The sequence below is a fragment of the Oikopleura dioica genome, chromosome PAR (genome assembly GCF_907165135.1).
Source record: "Oikopleura dioica chromosome PAR, OKI2018_I68_1.0, whole genome shotgun sequence".
In the NCBI taxonomy this organism is placed as follows: domain Eukaryota; kingdom Metazoa; phylum Chordata; class Appendicularia; order Copelata; family Oikopleuridae; genus Oikopleura; species Oikopleura dioica.
Genome location: NC_137293.1, coordinates 11961759 through 11979317, shown reverse-complemented (window position 1 = coordinate 11979317; position 17559 = coordinate 11961759). Strand labels below are relative to the sequence as shown.

Here is a 17559-nt window from a genome sequence, read left to right as displayed (position 1 = left end):
ATTTCAATAAAAAACAACCTATTGTAATATTTGTAAGAATCAGAATGGGCCGAAGACGTCATTCCGATAGTGACTCTTCTTCGTCCTCGGACGACGATCGCGGTCGATCATTGCCTCAGGAATCTCACGGTGAGATTGAAACTAGGCTCGAGTCGCTCATCTGTCGTATCGGCGAGAAGTCCACTTCATCGCTGGAGTCGAATTTGGAGGGATTGGCGAAGGTTTTGAAATCAGATTTGGCGAATTTCAAGGATTTCATTATTGAGACTCTTGCATGTGCTGCTGTTCAGGTAATCGAGCTTTATGAAGGGTCAGAATTTGATCTTTCAACTTTAGATGCCGGAAAAGGTCACCATTTACTCAACGCTCGTCGGCTGGCTCAACTCGAAGAGCGACTCGTTCGGTTCCGAATTCATGAAGTACATCATGGCCGACCTTCGTGACAACGTTATCGCCTGTCGCTGGGAAACTGTGCGTTTTATGTTTCGTTTTATCACAGGAACATGGTGACACTGATTTTTTATCTAGCTGTTTATTTTTTATTTTGTACAGGGAGATACAGCTTGAACTCAGCAGGTAGCTCGTCTTCTGAGTACAATCGATCCGAGAAATAAACGCGGCGGATTCGGCAATTGGCGTGGATCTGCACACGCAATGTCTCGATGTAATTAGTTCCGTAAGCTCTTCTTGTGAAATCTTGAACGGTCGATAAGAGCAATGTCTGCCTTCAAGGATTACCTGATAAGTTGAATTGAATTTGGTTCCAGCCATCGTCTAATCGCATCGGCATTGTGCAAATAAACGGTTTTACACGCGTTGTTGATTGATAGTTTGATGCGCGGAATCTTCGACGTACGTTTTTATCGTCAAGCACCTGTAAAATCACAATTTAATGCCATTACTTTTAATTTCTTAAATTTACCTGGACTTCGAATGTGAAGTACTTTTTCAAGTTTTTGATGATCATGACGAGAAATGGAAGCTTGATTCCCAGCGTTTTCTTTGGATCTAAAGCGGTCGAATAATTCATTCAGAGAAGATCACCGAAATACCTGCGGGACAGGTGATGTAAGTTGTTGAGACATTGGTGCCTTCGATCTCAAGTACGAGGGATTGAATGTCGTTATCGGTGATTCTCTTGATGTGACCATTTCGAACCTTTTTGTCCCAGATCAGCAGTGGCTTACTGCCGATCGAATAAAGGATCGACAGGAATCCGCTCTGGAAGGTGTTCTTGAACATTTCTGTTGCCAAAGAGTCGGAGCTTCATAAACTCCCTTACTGGCTCAGATTTCCGTGGAAACCGTTCCCCATAGCAACTATGCTCCTGATCATCGTGGGGCATTGCTCCTCCGCCGCATGAAAGTTGTATGGTGGGGGCAAGGACCACACCCCACCACACACGACCTGACCTTGACGGAGCCTAATTCCAAAAAGTCCCACAGATTAATATTTATCTATCGCGCCTATTAAGGGTCGCCTGGGTTGCCGGTTACCCTGGTTACCAGCAGTAGACGCATGTTCGCTCGCTTACGATAGTTCATATTTGCTTCCAATTAGGCATCAACTTGCCACCATCTATAAAGATCTTAGCAACTGTGGTGTGATCACTGCCAGCACCGTCATTACATTCTTCGACTCCTTCCTTGACTGCCTTGACGAAGAAAATGCATCCCAGCGACGAAAGGATGCCCTTGTTTACATCTGTCTCTCATCTCTCCCTTGGTGTGGCCGAAAGCTTTACAATGACGAGTCCGCAGAAGTTGATCGCCTGATGAATACGATGGGGGACTACGTAGCTCAACGAAACCGTGATCATTTCAGCCTCTTGAGTGTTTGGAGAACGGAAAAACAGCAGCGAATGGAAGACAATGTCGACTCTCTTTGGAGTCAGATCAAAAATCTTGCAAAGAACAACTGGGACGACGAAGGCTTTATCCTAAGGCCTTACATAGGATTCGAAGGTATCTTGGCAGAAGCTGTTCGACAGAACCTTCCTCGATTCGTCCTTCCTCCTCATGAGCCTCAATTTATCTACCCTAAGCCGTTCATGATGTTCCGCCTCTTCAAGATGGATGAGGTTGGCGAAGAAGATGGAGCCCCGCTTCCAGCCAATGACTCAATTGGTCGATTTATCGTCGAAGAGAACCTAACCACTCTTTTCTTCACTTATTATAGAGAGCGAAAAGAATGCGCGACTCGTCTTTTGAGCTACTCGAACAAATCTAAAGTGCCGATCTATCACATGATCGTCGAGGTCATCTTTTCGTACATCTTCCGAGTCCCAACTCCGATTGTTCCTGACATTTGTTTTGCGACGATTTTCATTGAGCTTTGCAAACTACAGCCCCAGTTTATGCCACAAGTTCTCGCGCTGGCAACAGAATTGATCTTTGAAAAGCTGGACGATTTGACTCGACCAACTGCTGACCGATTTACTAACTGGTTCGCTCATCACTTGTCTAATTTCCAGTTCCGATGGTCCTGGGATGAGTGGGCAGATTGTCTCCAACAAGACTTAGAATCTTCGCGACCTGCTTTCATCCGAGAAGTGCTCGAAAAATGTAGACGTTTGTGCTACCATCAGAGGATCAACGAGACAGTACCACAAGACTTCGAGCCATTGCTTCCGAGCGAGCCTATCATTAGATTCAAATACAAGCACGATGACGACGATGGCATGTCTGAGAATCCAGCTGTTGCATGTTCCAGAAAGTTAGAATACGCCATTAGATCGAAGGCGACGGCAGAAGAGATTTTTGACATCCTAAAGGATGTGCCAAAGCCTACTGAGCCCGATAATGAAGAAAATCCGGGTAAATTATTCACAGAAAATCTCATCAACATTTTATTAGACTACAACCCGAATGCACTTGACGTTTTTCTTCAAACTCTGATGTTCATCGCTTCCAAGACGTTCTCTCATTCTTTCGCCGGTAAATTTATCTCAACTGTTTATTTTTAAAAATATTGTAGCGCTATCAAAATATCATATTATGCTGAAGCGACTCGCTAAGAACGAAGGCGCGAAGGTCAAGCTTCTCCAGATCTTGTATGATATGTGGAAGGATCATCCTCAAATGATCGTAAGTTCTTTTACTATTATATTGGATATTCTGACTCAGACTCAAAATTTTCTAGGTGGTTTTGATCGACAAGTGCATCCGAGCTCAAATTGTCGATCCAGCTTCAGTTGCACAATGGATCTTTTCAGTGGAAATGTCCAGCAACTTCCAAAGATATTTTGTTTGGGAGGTGAGATCCTTCATCTTTATCTTGGAGTTTTAACTCTTTCCAAGATTCTTCATGGAACAATTTCGAAAATGAAGTCTCACGTCGACCGTGTTACAGATGAATACGAAAGTATCAAGTCTCGATTGCACCAGGCGTCAATTAAGCTTGAAGAAGGTTTGATATTATTTTGAAGTTTGATACATTTTCAATCTGTAGGAACGGAGGCTGCAGAAACTCAGGATATGATGGACTCTTACGCTGCGTTTGCGCCGTCAGAGTCAGAAGTTGAGACGTTCAGAGAGAAGTTAGAGAATGCCAAAGTAGAGCAGAAGAACCTTTTCCTGGTTATTTTCCAGGTTTGTTTTTTCAATTTTCATTTGCAATGATTTGTTTAGAGATTTATTGGAGTGATTTCGGAGCACGTGGCCAAGCACGGACTTCCGATCGAAGAGGATGAAATGATGGATACGCAAGAGACTCTTGTACAGGCGAAGAACAGACATTGGCTCCAGTGCACCTGTGAGCGTCTCCAGGAAGTGTTCCTTCGCAACGAAACTGTAGGTCATCTTCTTTCGATTCATAGTTAACCTCTTTCCAGGCTGTCCTCAGTTACGATAAGCAGCTGAGCGAGCTCCTGTTCACCCAAGGCACAGTTGAGCCAGCACTCAATGTGTTCAAGGAATTCCGCGTGCTGCACGCATAAGAACGTTCGCGTTCCAACTATCCACTGCCGGATTAAATTCTTTCAACTAGTCGATGACAACTCATTGCCCTTTGGTCATCACTACATGTATCTTTTTCTCATCCTCCATTCGTTAACGGCCTGACATGCAAAGAAGCAGACCGATGATTGAACGTTTCAGTGTGCTCTACTGAATTTAGGAAAATTGAACTTTTTTCTCCTCTACCGAAAAATACTGAAACAACTATTGTTTTAGAATGGATTCGAAAGACGACTCGGATTCGGACTCATCCGTTGAGGAAAATAAACGGATGCCGGATGAGGATTGCCCTTTCACAAAAGTAATTGATCCCATTTTCAACAAATAATTCAACAATAAATATACGAATTTTAGTCATTAAATGATTCTTCCTCTCTTGTTGAGAGCGACAAAGAACTGACTCTGCTTGAAAAGCCGCAAAAGCTCCGCCTCCAATCATCTGACTCATCTATCGTCTCTATCGACACCCAATTTGACGGAAAACACCACCAGCGCCGCCACTCTGGCACTTTATCCCCTCGATTGATTGACATTCGTCGCCGTGACTCAATCGATGGATTCAGTCAGGATGAAATAACGCACGAAAATGAAACGAACTTCATATCAAAAATTGGCGATACAATGGGTGCAGCTCAGATCGGGCCGATCTCGAGCTCACCGACTGGAACAAGCTCGATTCTTCGAAGGAGCGAATTCGGTCCTTGTCCTGGCAGTCCAAAGCGGGGCAAATTCGTTACCAAGCCTGGAAGCGGTGATGTTATCAGCAGACGAGCGGAGAGTCCTCTCACCGCTTTCAGGGGCAAGCGACGGTTTCCGTCTGAGACTGTTGAAGAGCCCAAACCAAAGGTATTTATTTCTGTTCGGATCTTTATAGAGATGTTTTGCAGCGCTTGCTGAATGATTTTTCGTCATGTATGGATTTGCGCCGCCCGAGTATAAATGGCATCAATCGCTCGATGTCCATTTCGTCTATCAGTTCAAGCCATGATGGCTCAGTGTATTCCGAAGTATCCCAAAACAGGTGAAAGCTGATTCACCATTGAAAAATCGAAGTGAATCTTTTAGTTCCCAAAATAACGATTTCCCGCCTAAAGAAGGCCTTTTTCTTCACTCTTTGTCTGATAATTCATGCGCTCAGTCTGTTGACACTCCTGTCAACTCTCGTCGCGGCTCAAGGTTTACTTTCGATATTTTTCAAGTTAACAAAATCTTTAGTGATTCGCTCGCCTCAATTGACTCCCGTGATCAGTCCATGTTTCAAAGTCTTCTGGAAAAGACTGCAAAGAAGTCCCTCTGTCCGGATGCAGATTCCGCCACTGCTGACTCCAATATGGAAGTCTAAAACGTTTATCTCGCTCACACGCTCGCCCGCTTTCTAACTTGTTTCTGAACTGAAAGAAGACTGATGCTCGTAGATCCGCAGTTGGGCTTTTATTAATCCCATTTACCGATCTTTACCTAAAAATCGTTTTCCGTACCTCTCTTTTGCTTCTTTTAAGTTTTTTGGATATCTTACTGATGTCTTCAATTAACGACAGTTACTATTCTTTTATATTTCTCCGCGAGCTATTTTGTTTCCTTTAAAAGTTGCTTGAAATTCATCACTTGATAGGGCTCTTTCCTATCAAAGATTTGTTCCTCTATTCCCGGCAAAGCTGGTCTTCACATATTTATTATCTAGTCCTGTCGGAGAAAGTATCTCTCTTCCCATGATTTCTAATTTCATTCTGGTGTGTAACCGAATCAAGTTCAACAAAATATATAAAATGGAAAATTTTTCATGTATTTTTCTTTCAGATAAAGATGGACGAAATACTTGGTTTTGTCAATGAAAAGGTCGTCAAGTTGTCCCACAACCTCGGGATCTCCCCTGACGAGCTGGGCATCGACGAAGCCACTTTTTCGTATTCTTTAGTGGGTGGGTTCCTTATCGTTCATTTTCTCCTTTACTTCATTGCTGCCAATGCATCATCTTCCCGCGATGCGAAATTCCGCGCCCTCTCGGAAGAGAAATCAATGGAACTTCTAAAGCGCATGAAAGCTAGAATCGACGAGGCGAATAAGCCACAGACGAAAAACGTTGCACTCGAGCAGAGTAAAATTGAGTTGGAAAGGCTAAAAGAGCAAAAGAAAAAGCTCCTAGACCAGCACACTCAGGTCGAGCGCGCGTGTCATGCAGGTCGGTCCTCTTCCTTGATTTCAGTGTTCAAAAATGATTCTAGTTCAAGCGAAAGATCCTGAGTACAAAGCAATAGTTCAAAAGGCAAATGATGAATACACGCAAATGTACCAACAAGTGGCGTACAAAGAACAAGAGCTCGCCCGAATGCGGGAGGCTTATCAACAGCAGCTCGCTTATCAGGTACATTCTATTCTTTCCCGCTATCACTCACCTTTCCCTAGGATCGAACAGAGGAACTGGAGCAGCGAAAACTCGGTTTAGAAAAACTTCAACGAGACTTTGCCGATGCAAAAAGGAAGCGCGACAAAACTGCCAAGCAAAACGACAAGCTTCGAAAGGAGGTCGAAAAAATTACCACTGATCGGGAAAAAATGCAACAACAGATAAATGCTTACAAAGCTAGCCAGGAGCAATTTAAAGCAGAAGAAGATGCATTCAATTCCGCAATTGCGTATATTCAAGAAAACACAAATGTTCTTCAAGTGGCACTAGAAAAATTGGCAGAGGGGGCATCAGACAAAGAGAAAAATCAAATCGTTGATGAGCTCTTTGATGTCGAAAAAGCAGCGTTTGAGGTCGAAACTGCTCAGAATGCTGTTAACAAAACTCAAGAAAGTCTGAATGCTCAGGAAGCTGCTTTGAAAGAAAAAGAAAATCAGTAAGAACACCCTACCTTCTTGGATAACAAAATTTTTAGATTGATTTCAAGAACGAATGAAAACAAAAATATTTGGAGGACATCAAATCACTTGAGAAGCAGAAAAAGACTCTCAAAATGAAAATTGGTGTTATTGAGGATTTCTTTGCGAAGAAAGATGTAAAAGGTTCAGCCGATTTTCTCATCAGTTAGTCATAAACTCTGTTTAGTTCGACAAGAACTGGCGAAAGAAAAAGAGCTCCGAGCTGCAATCGAGTCTGACTACGCAACTTTCAAAGATCGAGAAACTTTTTTGAACAACGAACTCGCTGAGTTTAAGAAAACGCGTGCTGATCTCACAAAACGCCACGAGATCGCAAGCCGCGAACGCTCTCAAACTATCAATGTAATTAGAGTCTTACGATGTTTCTTTGCTTACTTGTTCTGTAGAAAGTGGAACGCGAAGCTCATGAGACCTGGTTAAAATGGAGGGAGACGGATCGCAAAGTGAAGGATCTCGAGCGCGAATCGAAATCCCTCCAGGATCAGCTTGCTCGTAAAGCAGAGTTGAAAACTAGCTTGGAGCGGGAGATTCACGAAATTCACGTCCGCCAAGAGCGAAAAGCTGCGGTAAGTCCTCCTGTGACATTTCCCAGCGTAATAAAACTAATCCTAGAAACGACACCAAGAAATCATGGAGATGCGAGCTCGCCAAGAGCGCGACCGAATGCTGCATCGAATGCGTGGTCCTGAAGGGGAGGAAGCTCGTCGAACTGGTCGAGTGATGAACGGACCGAGACCGCGAGGCCCTGCCCCACTCGTCCAACGACCCCCAGCACCCAATCTTAGTCATGCTCAACGACAGCAGCAGCTGCTCTATCATGATTCTCCACAGGTACCGTGTCTTTTAGCTTTGAATAAATTTTACGTGCGGTTTCACAAATTTAATAGTTGAGTCCGATTCATGGCAACGCTGGACTGAACCAGCCCAGACCTTCCTTACAGCAGAAACAGATGCCAATGGCACCCATGCCTCCTCAAATGCCTGGAGCCCCACCAGTTCAATTTCCACCTCATTCCGGAGCTCCTCCGAATTCCTATCCACAGTACATCGCTCCTCAACCACCAGTAATGTCTCAAGCCCCTCCTGCTTTCCGACAAAGCTCACCGCTTCAAGAAAACGGCCATCCTCAGGTTTGTCTCACTTTAATTATTCATCAACTAACAGATTTGTTAAGCATAACGAGCGAAACTATATGGCGTAAATAACACGACGCTTCTTCAACTCAACTTCATTCTGTTTTCGAATCTTATGTTATTCTAATTTAAAAATCTAATTAGGCTACGCGGACGATGAATAAATCTAGGTGCAATATCTTTTCTAAAATAAAGCTGCTTGATATTCAAAGAAAGGAGACTTTTGAATTGAAAGTTTGTGTTGAAGTATATTTATGCAGGAATGTACAAATAGTTTAAAATATTGATTTTAGTTAAAGAAAATCTGGGCAGGGCAGGAAATTTAGAAATATTTACACAAAGACTCCGCCCTCGTTGTTGTTGTTTCCAGTAGTGTTGTTGGCGTAACTCGGGTAAGGTGGCGGAGCACCGGCGCCGCTTGGAATCAGCTGTACGGCAAACTCGCTGCCGGCATCGACAGTTTGCTGGGATTGTTGAGACTGGTTGAGAGTAGCAGGGTGGACGTTTCCGTAGTTAGTGCCGACAGTGTATGGATGATAGAGCATACCAGGCTGACCATAGAGTGTTCGAGTGATGCCAGTTTCGTACTTCGAGTTGAAAGAAAGCGAGCCGGAGGGGAGGAAGGTAGTTTCAGAAAACTTGGAAGAAGGGAATCGCTTGGATTTGTAGAAGAGAACGCCGACGATGATGAGCGAGAGAATGACGATCAGACCACCGGTGACCAATCCGATGATAGTTTCGACATCGTCAGTGACAACAGTAGAAACTTTCTCGGATTGGGTGGAAGAGAAGACTCGAGGAGTGGCAGATTGGCACGGGGAGGTGAAGCCTTCCTGGTCCCAGGTGTAGGGGGATTCGATGCAGATCTTGTACTCAGGGTATTCTCCAAGGCCCGCGATAGTTCGAGTGGCTCCGGGAGTGATCCTTTTCGATTCGATGAGGTTGACGTTTCCTGAAATAGCTTGTAAATAATTGGTCAATAAAATAATGTGTACTATGATTTCCTGGGAAGCTCTTTTTCAAAAGAGTTTACAACAGGAAAAGAGACGTTCTAGGGTTGCTTTATTACCTGACTGGGTGACGCCGCTAATGTTGATCTGGAAAGAAGCGTACGATGGGCTGTAAAAATCAGCGACTTGAATGAAGAGCTCGCCTTCTCGTGGTTGAAGAACTTCAAACTCGACGGCGTCGCAGGACAGATCGGATTCGCTGAGCTTCTCGATTTCAACACCAGTGAGTTCACCAGATTCGCCGCAGAGGAGATCGCCTTGCTGACCTCGGTGGTAGCCTTTGGCGATGAATTTGTGGAGGGACTTGAGGTAGCAGTCGCAAGACCAATTGTTGCCGGAAAAGTCGATTGAGTCGAGCTGGGCGAGACCTTGAAGGGCACCGTCTTCGATCGATCGGAGACGATTGAATGCGAGGTCGAGACGTCGAAGTGCCTGGAGTCCGTGGACGGATGTCTTTTCCACGAATTCGATCATATTTCGGGCCAGGTTGACGCTCTCGACTCGAGTCTGGAGACCGGAAGGAAACGTTCGCAGGTTGTTCTGGCTGAGATCGAGCTCTTCAAGGCTGACAAGGTATCCAAAGATATCCTGCTCGAAAGACTTAATATAAAAGTAAGATATTTGAAGAAGAAAACGTAAACTACAGGTTCTAAGTATGTATGAGAGGTCATTGGGGGAATCAATTGTGAATTCAATCTCGAGTGGTAGGTTCCCAAACAGAGCTAAATACTTTTGAAAATGCGATAAGCAGCACTTGCCTGCCGCTACATTATCTTACGCGCTCCGTTTACGCCGCGCAAGGTGCCTTTCACACAAACAAAGTTTGAAGTTCTTTAAACTAGTTCCAAGTATCCATCATTTAAAAGTTTTTGTATTTACCTGGTCATTGAGCTGGTTGCTGTCAAGGTGAAGAGTTTTCAAATTGCTCAAGTGACGGACAGACTCCAAGTGCATTTGGTTGAGGCGATTGTCGGACAAATAAAGCTCCTCCAGACTGGCGGGCAGTTGTTTTGGGAAGGTCGAGATCGAGTTCTTGCGGAGAAAGAGCACTTCCAGGGAGTGAAGGGAAGAGAAGTCACCGACAGTACCACTCAGCTCGTTTCGCTCAAGGTTGAGAGTCCTGAGGCTAGGAGGTTTCCAAGGCCGTCCACGCTTCGGATTTGGTTGCCGTAAAGGACCAGTTCGTTGAGGGTGGAAGAATCGAAGCTGGGGACGTGCTCGAGAAGGTTGTTGTAGAGAAAGAGTCGCTCAAGTCGTGGAAGTCTGGCGAGACGCTCGTTGAGCTCGGGCGAGTTCAAAATCTTGTTATCCTGCAGGTAGAGATATTTGACGTCGGCAGGAATGTTGGCGGGTACTTCGGTGAGTCCCTTGTCTTGGCAGAAGACGCGTCCGGATGCAGTGCACCTGCACATACTTGGGCAGGCAGCGGCCATCCCACAGAGTGTGATGAGCAGCGATTTCTGAAAGAGAAGGGTTAGCCACTTACAAAATGCAAAACGGAAGTGGGGCCTAATTTGTTAAGATTTTGGCGCCAAATTCAACGCCACGGCGGCGGCGGAGGTATTAAGGGGTTGAACCGCAAACGCCGAAAAAGGCGAAATATTTCACTATATAATTAAACATTTCGCTTGATTGCGGTCAAGTAAGGGGCACACATTCCGCCGCGTAAGATATTGTCGGTTTCGATCTCGGTGATTTGTGTTTACGCTAACGGGCTAATTTGAGGGAGCAGACAGTTTGTTTGGTTTTGTTTTCCTTCCCTATCAAAAACAAAATCCGGCAGTAAAACGTTTATCAGAGGAGGTAGCTTTATCTTTCCAGGCAAGTTCCCATGCATATTCTGCTTATTCACGCAATCTTTTCAGAATAGCTCCAGTGAGTGAGTTAATCCGTGCCGCTCGATTTTCTCACAAGTTAACAAGAATGAAAAGATAAATACGATCAAGGGCGGGATAAGTCACTCTTGGCGCGACTGAAATCAAAATTTGCCCTATCTTGTGCTCGCCAAATCCGGCTAAGGCTGAAGGGGATAAATGAAATTGGTAACTCTAGACGAATGTGTAATCTTTATCGGTATCCCTTTTTACTTGTTAGACAAACTTCCTGGCCCTGGCTGCCTAAGAAGACATGTGCGAGGCGGGGGCCCGCCGCTAATCCCTAAACGGAGAATATTTGGGCACGTTTGATCTTGAGACGCTAATAGGACAGACCTTTCGATAATTCCCTGTGAAAAAAGATCCCCGAATTTTCTAGTGGTCCTTTTAGAAACATAATATTTTGTATCGTTTAGAACTTTTTGTTCAAAAAAACTTCGGTGCCGGAAGAAAACCCAAATTGGAGGACCGTGTATGATTGTAATTTCTTACCATTTTGTTTGTGTAGTGAAGGTTTCTTTTAAATCTCTGTGTTATTTTTCTTCTATTTTTAGCTCTCGTATGTTTTTGAAAAGGAAAGTTTCGAAACTTTAACTTTTTGTATGATTGTGTTTTTGGTACAAGTTGAAACTTCGAATGCGCTTTATTCAGCTTCGATTTCGCGCATCCTCGGCCACGGCGGCGCATATGGCGCTGTTGCGTCATTTAGCGCAGATCGGAGATGTCGCGCAGGAGCTACCCCCGCGGATTGAGCTCTGGGATCGACGCTCGAGCTCGTCCAGGTCCTGCTCGAGTCCTGGAGCCATATGGGGCGTCGATTTGAAAGTATGGCTTTGTGGAAAATGATTTCATCGATTCTGGCAATTCCAAAGATTCGCCAAAGCCGGATTAAGGTCTTCACCAATTTTCACAATTATGAAGCCACCAGAATGCCAATGTCCGGGATTAGCAAAGATTTACAGACATTTAGGTCTATCTTCTTTTTGCGGATGAGCTAGGGCTTTCCAATGCCTCTTAATTTACCAACAACGCGGCTGCAAAAGTAAATAGAGAGATTCTCAAATCATGTCAAGGTAATTTGCATCTCAAAATAAACCAAGAATGTAGCCAGCGCTCTTTTCAACAAGAGTTATGCTGAGTTCATAAATAGAATGATGCTTTATTGAGCCTAAACAAGCAGGCCATGCTTTCATAACTCCAGACTTGGGCTTCCAAAATCATTCAAAATTGGATGGTTAGTTTTTCTTCCAGGTGAAATAAAGAAATAGACTCAGCGGGATATTTTAGTGCTCGAAACTAATCGGGAAGCAATCTGCATGCTCTTATCAGATTCTCGGGCACTCGTGCCAGAGTAACCACTAAGAACCATTATATCAGCATTTTCTCAAAGAAACTTTTTTTCAACTCCAATTTCCCTCGTTCAATTTTTACTTGATGCATTCAGACTATACATTTTTCAGCCGCAGCGATTAGTGCCAGCTTTCTGACAAGTCGATTCATAAGTGTTACTTAGGGAAGATTATGTCAGAATGATTTCCTTGGAAACCGGCCTTTTCCGGCCTGGGGAATATATGCGCACGATTACATGAAAAATTCATGTCACGCTTTTTGGGAAGTGAACGTAGCTCCTTATGGTCCAGATTTTCCTTGCTGAATTTTTCCCGAGTGATATACAGGGATCAACGTATTCTCCTGAACCCACACCAGTTGAGAAAAAACCCTCAATCTTGCTCAAAAGATAAGCCGAAACATTTATCCAATGAACAATTTGCGAGTCCCATTTGATCAAATACAAATACGCAAAACCTAATTCCCCTAATCCCGCGCTACGAGGAGCGTTTTGAACTCTATTTGCGAAAAATAGTCCTTTAGCGAGTCCCTAAAGAGTTTGCTCAAACCAACACTTGATGTGTTTAAATTTATCGGAAGTCGGCGGTCGCCATTTTGATCCTTTTTTTGCCTCCCTCTCTTGACCGATAAACTATCAATTTTCTGCCGTTTTTTTAATCGGAAGAGCTTAAGGGTCAGACAGGCGGCTAAAATGCACCTGCTAGAGTCACACTTTCCCCGGGTATCAGTCCCATAATCCCCGGGTCAATCCGTAACCATAACGCGCCTCTAAAAAGGGCACAAGTTCAAAATAATAATCAAGCGGTTGCAACTCAATCCTCTCCCCTTATCGAGCTACCTGTCAACCGCCGCCGCTTCCTCCCAAGTTATTTCTGGCCGACCGCGAGGTGCCATCGCGTGTGTTGAAGATCGCCAAGAATATTTAACGAAAAAAAAAATGGTGCCACAGGAAGTTTTTACTTCCGATCGCGATTAGGGTTACTTGAAGAAATATTTTTAAAAAAGGCAGAGGATTTTTAGCATTTTGTGGTCTCCAACCATTTCCAGAGAATTTAACATAGTAAAAAAGAAGCTTAGATAAAGATAAAATAGAAGATGTTTTTGATTTTTGCGCTCAAAAGTGCCCAAAAGCACGCGAAAAGCGCGGGACATTCAAACCTATAATTACAATATGTTCTTATCAATTTGATTTTGTCATAGAAAAAATGACAGCTCAGTTTTTCCAGGCATTTAATTAGGTACCCGCATTTCTCGCCCGGCGGTAACCAGTCTAAATAATTGCAAATTACATTTTCTGCTTCAGCTGATGGAATTTTTTCTTCTTTTGACGAGTCGGCAAAGTTTCTTTTGAAATTATTATTTTGACCCTGACTCGTGCACATTTAGGCATTACAAAAATTTTGTTCAAGATGTCTTGCAACCGTGAAATTTGCCCATGATTGATGCTGGCAGCAGGAATTCTGAAAATTGGCGAGCTAAGGGACCTGGTGTGAAATCTGATGCAATATGCGTCTGACGCATCCGGCGGACAAAGATTGAAGATTGTTTTTAAATTAGTTCCGTAAAGATATTCTTGCGATTTGGGCATATGGATCAGCTAGGCAAGCTTTCGGGAGGAAATGATTGAGATTTTTCTTGGTGAAAATAGAAAAGAGCTCTATAATGAGATTCAAACAAGCGACCCATTGCCCTGGCCGTGTATTAAATATTTGTCGGGGTTTCACTTTCAAACTTAAAAAAGAAAGAATGAAGCATTAATTATGCGCGTTACGATTACGCCCGGACATTCTTACATGGAAGGAGAATGCATTTTAACTTCCGCTCTGGCAGCACTTTCCGGGAGCGGAATGACTCCCACGTGACTTCAGACTTGAATAAGCTCCTATTCGCGGATGCTCTTCAAAAGATGAGCCAGGACGTTGGTGATTTCGAGCTTTTGTCAATCGACCGTGAACATCTCAACTTGTATAAAAACTTTTCATTTTCCCAGGCTCTGAAAAGCCAAAAACGGGAAATCAAAACATTGGCTTATAAGTTATAACTAGAAACATCCGATTTCAAATTAATCCTCTCAAAAACTCCAAAATCTGTGCTTCTCCTTTAGAATCACAGAATTTTTGAAAGGCTAGGTTTCAAGAGAGCATTTCTTATTCGTGAAAATACGATTTTTTAAAAACGATCTGTCTCACTTCTAAACCACTAACTGTCAAGTCCCGGAGCCTTGCATGAAATCACTCTATCGGTCAAGGGTTATTTGCTGCACCCCACCTCAAAAGATGAAAGGCGCCGGAGCACTTTGGTGACAGGTTCCGATAATTTCCGCCGTGATCAAAGGCATTTGTTGATCAGCTCCCCTGCAAAGCAGCTCCTGCGATTTCACATTGCAAAAGAGTCAGAAGTTGTTTAGTCCGGATGACGCCGTGGGAGACCATTCATCTTGACAAAGTGCGCTAGAACCAGGGACAGAAAGAGCGGGCGATGATTTCTGTCAAACAAGACCAAGTGCCTGTCGGCCGTTCAATCGCCCAGGCGGTATATTCTTTCCTGGCGCAGTTAGCCACTTAGTCAGAATTAGAGCTCAAATCTTCAAAATGTGATCAAGTGGATCAAACTGACCGGTTTCGTTGTTCAGGAGTAAGATAGATGTCTGATAAGATTTATTGCACCTCTGTTTAGTAAACAGTCTTTTCAAAGAAAGTAAAGGGTGTACCCTTAATCTAGGAGTATCTTTTCTATTTCAAAGATATCTTTTTTTAAGGCTTCGAAACCGTCAAACCTGAAAAGTAAGGAGCAAGATGAGAACCATGGAACTCATCATGAACACGAATACTTTGGCATCTGACTAAAAGCAGATTAGTTCAAAGATTTCTCAAAGAAAAAATATACAAGGCGCTCATTTAGAGGGCGATCTTCCTGGGCGGATATCTTCCACAATGTTTCCGTGTATATGATGAAATATTAAATAAAAATCCAGGTACTTTTGTGTCTCTAAGGTTAGCCATATTTATGGGGTAAATAAGATTTACTTCCGATTTCAATACAAATACACGGCTAACTGGGCTAAACACGCGACCTTTTGAGGTCGAAAATTTCAGCCAAATACGCGTTGCTTGGTACTCAACCTACTATCACTTCGATTTTACTGAATTTTTCACTATCATATCAATTTTTCGAAGAATCAATAATACAGAGAAATATTAGTTGAAATTTCTCTTCGTCAAATTGTTTGAAAGCACTCAAATTATAACTCAAGCCAGCGTGAAAAAGAAAGATAACCAAATGTTCAAATGCCATTGTTCTTCCCAAGGCCACGAGTGCAATTTGAACAAGGGGCGTAAATTATTTAAACATATTCATAAAAACACTCGGTAAATAGCCGTAAACCCCACCGAATGTTGGAAAATGTGTGAGAAGGACCTTGGAGAGATTACGATTTCCTCGAGGGGCTGCATGTTGACCTGGCATTATAGAATTCTTCCGGGCAAATAAAAATATCATCAAAAGTTGCAAAAAGCTACTGTGTAATTATTGGAAGGTCGTCAGAAACACTTGCATCAAGCAAAATGAAGGTACTCGACCTAAATTTGGCCGGAGATCAACCTCTTTGATTGCCGCCGTAAATGACTGTGATAAAGCGTAAACTACCGTAACCGGCCCAGGTGACCTCTCGAATCGTCTTTTTTCTCAGCGCCAGGTTTATTTTAGTAACAATTTTACATACATTCTACTTGTCTACTAATTGTCTTTCCCAGGAAGACTCTGTGGGATACCCAGGTCACCTGACTTCCCAGGATATTGGAAATTGCTCGGCAGGATATGTACCTATCCACCTGATCGCCCGCCGAGCTCTCGGAAATCGCCTTTTATCGGAAATTACATGACTCTTTTTCGAACAAGGGAAAATAGAAAGTAGGCCTTTTGGATGGATCGATATTGAATAAACCTCTGGCACTAAGGCTGGATTATTCAGGGAGGTGCAATCACGATTCACTGATTCAGGCAGGAGGAGAGAGGAGGATTAAAACCACCACCAAGCCGGGCATAATTGTTTCAAGCTTTGACAAAAAACGGGCGAAATCAAATATTCGGAAAGCCGGATGAACCATTAGCGCTCAAGAAAAAACGGGTTTGAGTCGTTTGAGCTTGAAATTCAGAAGTCGATTTTGCGTGCATTTCAAACGCGAAAGATGGAACTAGAAAGCATCAGAAAGCAGGAGAATCTGACTCTGACCGTAATGATGGAGCTCTAAATATTTACATTTTGGATCAGCATCAAAAAGGAAATAACCGGATCACTTGTCCCACTGAAGTGCGGAAGTACACAGACTACGTAGCTCAAACCGCATTGGAACGTGTTGGGAATTTTTTATTTACGAGCGGCGCGATATTAGGAACTTGAGGCGGTTCTCTTGAATAAAAACGTGTCCCCTACTTTCATTTCGAAGAAAATCGCGTTTCTTTGCCATTTTTCTATCAAAAACCTAAATTATTCTTCAAAATTCCATTTTTATTGATGAAGAAAGTTTTAAGTCCGTGGTTCTATTATTGGGGATCCCTCATTTTAGAAATTTATATTATGTGCTAGTACTTATTCGATTCTTCCGAAGCTCCTTCATTTAAAACTGTACTTCTTCCTCGTGCCGGTAAGGGATGGGGTTATATAAACTTGAGATAAGATATTAAACTCGGAGTATATTATACCATGAGAAGTGGGGATTTCGCAACTAAAGTAATGGAGATAAGAGGAGATGGGCAGCAGGGGATAAGTCGGACCCGATAAGACGGATGAGCTCACCTCGGCCGTATCGCAATGCAGAAGACAGTTTCTTTGTAATAAATTGGAAGATAAAGATTTAAAGCTTTATTTGTAGTATCAAATGGAAGTTGAGTCATTCGAGGAGAAATGATTTTCATGAATTTCTCATCAAGGTTCGCCCCAATTCGATCTATAAACGGTAATGAGGCCATATGCTGTGGGACGTTTCTTCGCCCCTTTTAACCATTTGAATTGACAATGAGTTAATTATGGCACCTTTGATTGCATTTCAGCCATGGCAATCATAATACTGTTTCAGAATACAAGGCTTTCGAATTGAGATTTATTCCACCAAACAATTTCTTGAGCATTTATCTCATGTAAAAATATGCTAAATACTCCTACTTTCTGACTGAATAATGGTATTGAGAATTTGGATATTCTCGATATTCAAGAGCAAATAATCCGGTAATTAGTGGTTAGGTGATTTTCAATACGACTTTGGTAAAAAGAGAATGCTCTTGTAAAGAGGTAGTTGGAGCTAAAGTTCTATTCAGGTGCACTTTTGATGAGATTATTGAGCGCCCATATCGCTCA

The 17559-nt window shown here is 43.1% G+C and overlaps 5 protein-coding genes across 9 annotated transcripts; 3 read left to right on the top strand and 2 right to left on the bottom strand.

Annotated features, from left to right (window-relative positions):
- The first annotated feature begins 41 nt into the window (after positions 1-41).
- On the top strand, positions 42-4141 carry LOC145704965 (nuclear cap-binding protein subunit 1-A-like). Of its 2 annotated transcripts, none has more exons than XM_081782420.1 (10): positions 42-290; positions 337-499; positions 1587-2816; positions 2856-2936; positions 2977-3086; positions 3142-3255; positions 3300-3408; positions 3451-3590; positions 3630-3791; positions 3833-4141. In XM_081782420.1, exons 1-10 carry the CDS (start codon positions 45-47, stop codon positions 3935-3937), a joined length of 2460 nt encoding a protein of 819 aa, XP_081638546.1. In that variant the 5' UTR covers positions 42-44; the 3' UTR covers positions 3938-4141. The 2 variants fall into 2 exon arrangements, with proteins under 2 accessions (XP_081638546.1, XP_081638545.1); XM_081782419.1 differs by having other exon boundaries at positions 337-506; positions 1594-2816.
- On the bottom strand, positions 517-1302 carry LOC145704975 (cilia- and flagella-associated protein 20-like). The gene is made up of 4 exons (XM_081782432.1): positions 1053-1302; positions 923-1008; positions 739-874; positions 517-696 (listed from the first exon to the last, which is right to left on the bottom strand). The coding sequence occupies exons 1-4, from the start codon at positions 1240-1242 to the stop codon at positions 533-535; spliced, it is 576 nt and encodes a 191-aa protein (XP_081638558.1). The 5' UTR covers positions 1243-1302; the 3' UTR covers positions 517-532.
- A 1-nt stretch (position 4142) lies between the features above and the next one.
- LOC145704973 (uncharacterized) lies at positions 4143-5730 on the top strand. The gene is made up of 5 exons (XM_081782430.1): positions 4143-4257; positions 4311-4802; positions 4844-4977; positions 5022-5132; positions 5172-5730. Exons 1-5 carry the CDS (start codon positions 4174-4176, stop codon positions 5296-5298), a joined length of 948 nt encoding a protein of 315 aa, XP_081638556.1. The 5' UTR covers positions 4143-4173; the 3' UTR covers positions 5299-5730.
- On the top strand, positions 5730-8166 carry LOC145704972 (uncharacterized). Of its 4 annotated transcripts, none has more exons than XM_081782428.1 (7): positions 6654-6796; positions 6836-6962; positions 7006-7181; positions 7226-7405; positions 7452-7670; positions 7727-7969; positions 8014-8166. In XM_081782428.1, exons 2-7 carry the CDS (start codon positions 6914-6916, stop codon positions 8038-8040), a joined length of 894 nt encoding a protein of 297 aa, XP_081638554.1. In that variant the 5' UTR covers positions 6654-6796; positions 6836-6913; the 3' UTR covers positions 8041-8166. The 4 variants fall into 4 exon arrangements, with proteins under 4 accessions (XP_081638553.1, XP_081638552.1, XP_081638554.1 ...); XM_081782429.1 differs by having other exon boundaries at positions 6673-6796; positions 6905-6962; XM_081782427.1 differs by lacking the exons at positions 7226-7405; positions 7452-7670; positions 7727-7969; positions 8014-8166 and adding exons at positions 5730-6135; positions 6179-6318 and having other exon boundaries at positions 6360-6796; positions 6905-6962; positions 7006-7146.
- Positions 8167-8223: 57 nt separating this feature from the next.
- Positions 8224-11496, bottom strand: LOC145704978 (leucine-rich repeat transmembrane protein FLRT3-like). Its single transcript, XM_081782434.1, is given in 5 exon segments — positions 8224-8924; positions 9042-9582; positions 9862-10074; positions 10077-10442; positions 11349-11496. Coding segments are annotated over 4 exon segments (1713 nt in total). The 5' UTR covers positions 10416-10442; positions 11349-11496; the 3' UTR covers positions 8224-8304.
- Positions 11497-17559: the final 6063 nt, after the last annotated feature.

What these genes read in the sequence shown, in the direction of transcription:
- LOC145704965 (XM_081782420.1), top strand. Translation starts at nt 45, where the DNA reads ATGGGCCGAAGACGTCATTCCGATAGTGACTCTTCTTCGTCCTCGGAC. An exon ending in TTGCATGTGCTGCTGTTCAG is followed by an intron (nt 291 to 336) that starts GTAATCGAGCTT and finishes TTTCAACTTTAG; the next exon opens with ATGCCGGAAAAGGTCACCAT. An exon ending in TATGTTTCGTTTTATCACAG is followed by an intron (nt 500 to 1,586) that starts GAACATGGTGAC and finishes CCATCTATAAAG; the next exon opens with ATCTTAGCAACTGTGGTGTG.
- LOC145704975 (XM_081782432.1), bottom strand. Translation starts at nt 1,242, where the DNA reads ATGTTCAAGAACACCTTCCAGAGCGGATTCCTGTCGATCCTTTATTCG. An exon ending in TTACATCACCTGTCCCGCAG is followed by an intron (nt 1,009 to 1,052) that starts GTATTTCGGTGA and finishes CGACCGCTTTAG; the next exon opens with ATCCAAAGAAAACGCTGGGA. An exon ending in ACTTCACATTCGAAGTCCAG is followed by an intron (nt 875 to 922) that starts GTAAATTTAAGA and finishes GTGATTTTACAG; the next exon opens with GTGCTTGACGATAAAAACGT.
- LOC145704973 (XM_081782430.1), top strand. Translation starts at nt 4,174, where the DNA reads ATGGATTCGAAAGACGACTCGGATTCGGACTCATCCGTTGAGGAAAAT. An exon ending in AGGATTGCCCTTTCACAAAA is followed by an intron (nt 4,258 to 4,310) that starts GTAATTGATCCC and finishes TACGAATTTTAG; the next exon opens with TCATTAAATGATTCTTCCTC. An exon ending in TCCGAAGTATCCCAAAACAG is followed by an intron (nt 4,978 to 5,021) that starts GTGAAAGCTGAT and finishes TGAATCTTTTAG; the next exon opens with TTCCCAAAATAACGATTTCC.
- LOC145704972 (XM_081782426.1), top strand. Translation starts at nt 5,760, where the DNA reads ATGGACGAAATACTTGGTTTTGTCAATGAAAAGGTCGTCAAGTTGTCC. An exon ending in CGAGCGCGCGTGTCATGCAG is followed by an intron (nt 6,136 to 6,178) that starts GTCGGTCCTCTT and finishes AAATGATTCTAG; the next exon opens with TTCAAGCGAAAGATCCTGAG. An exon ending in AACAGCAGCTCGCTTATCAG is followed by an intron (nt 6,319 to 6,359) that starts GTACATTCTATT and finishes ACCTTTCCCTAG; the next exon opens with GATCGAACAGAGGAACTGGA.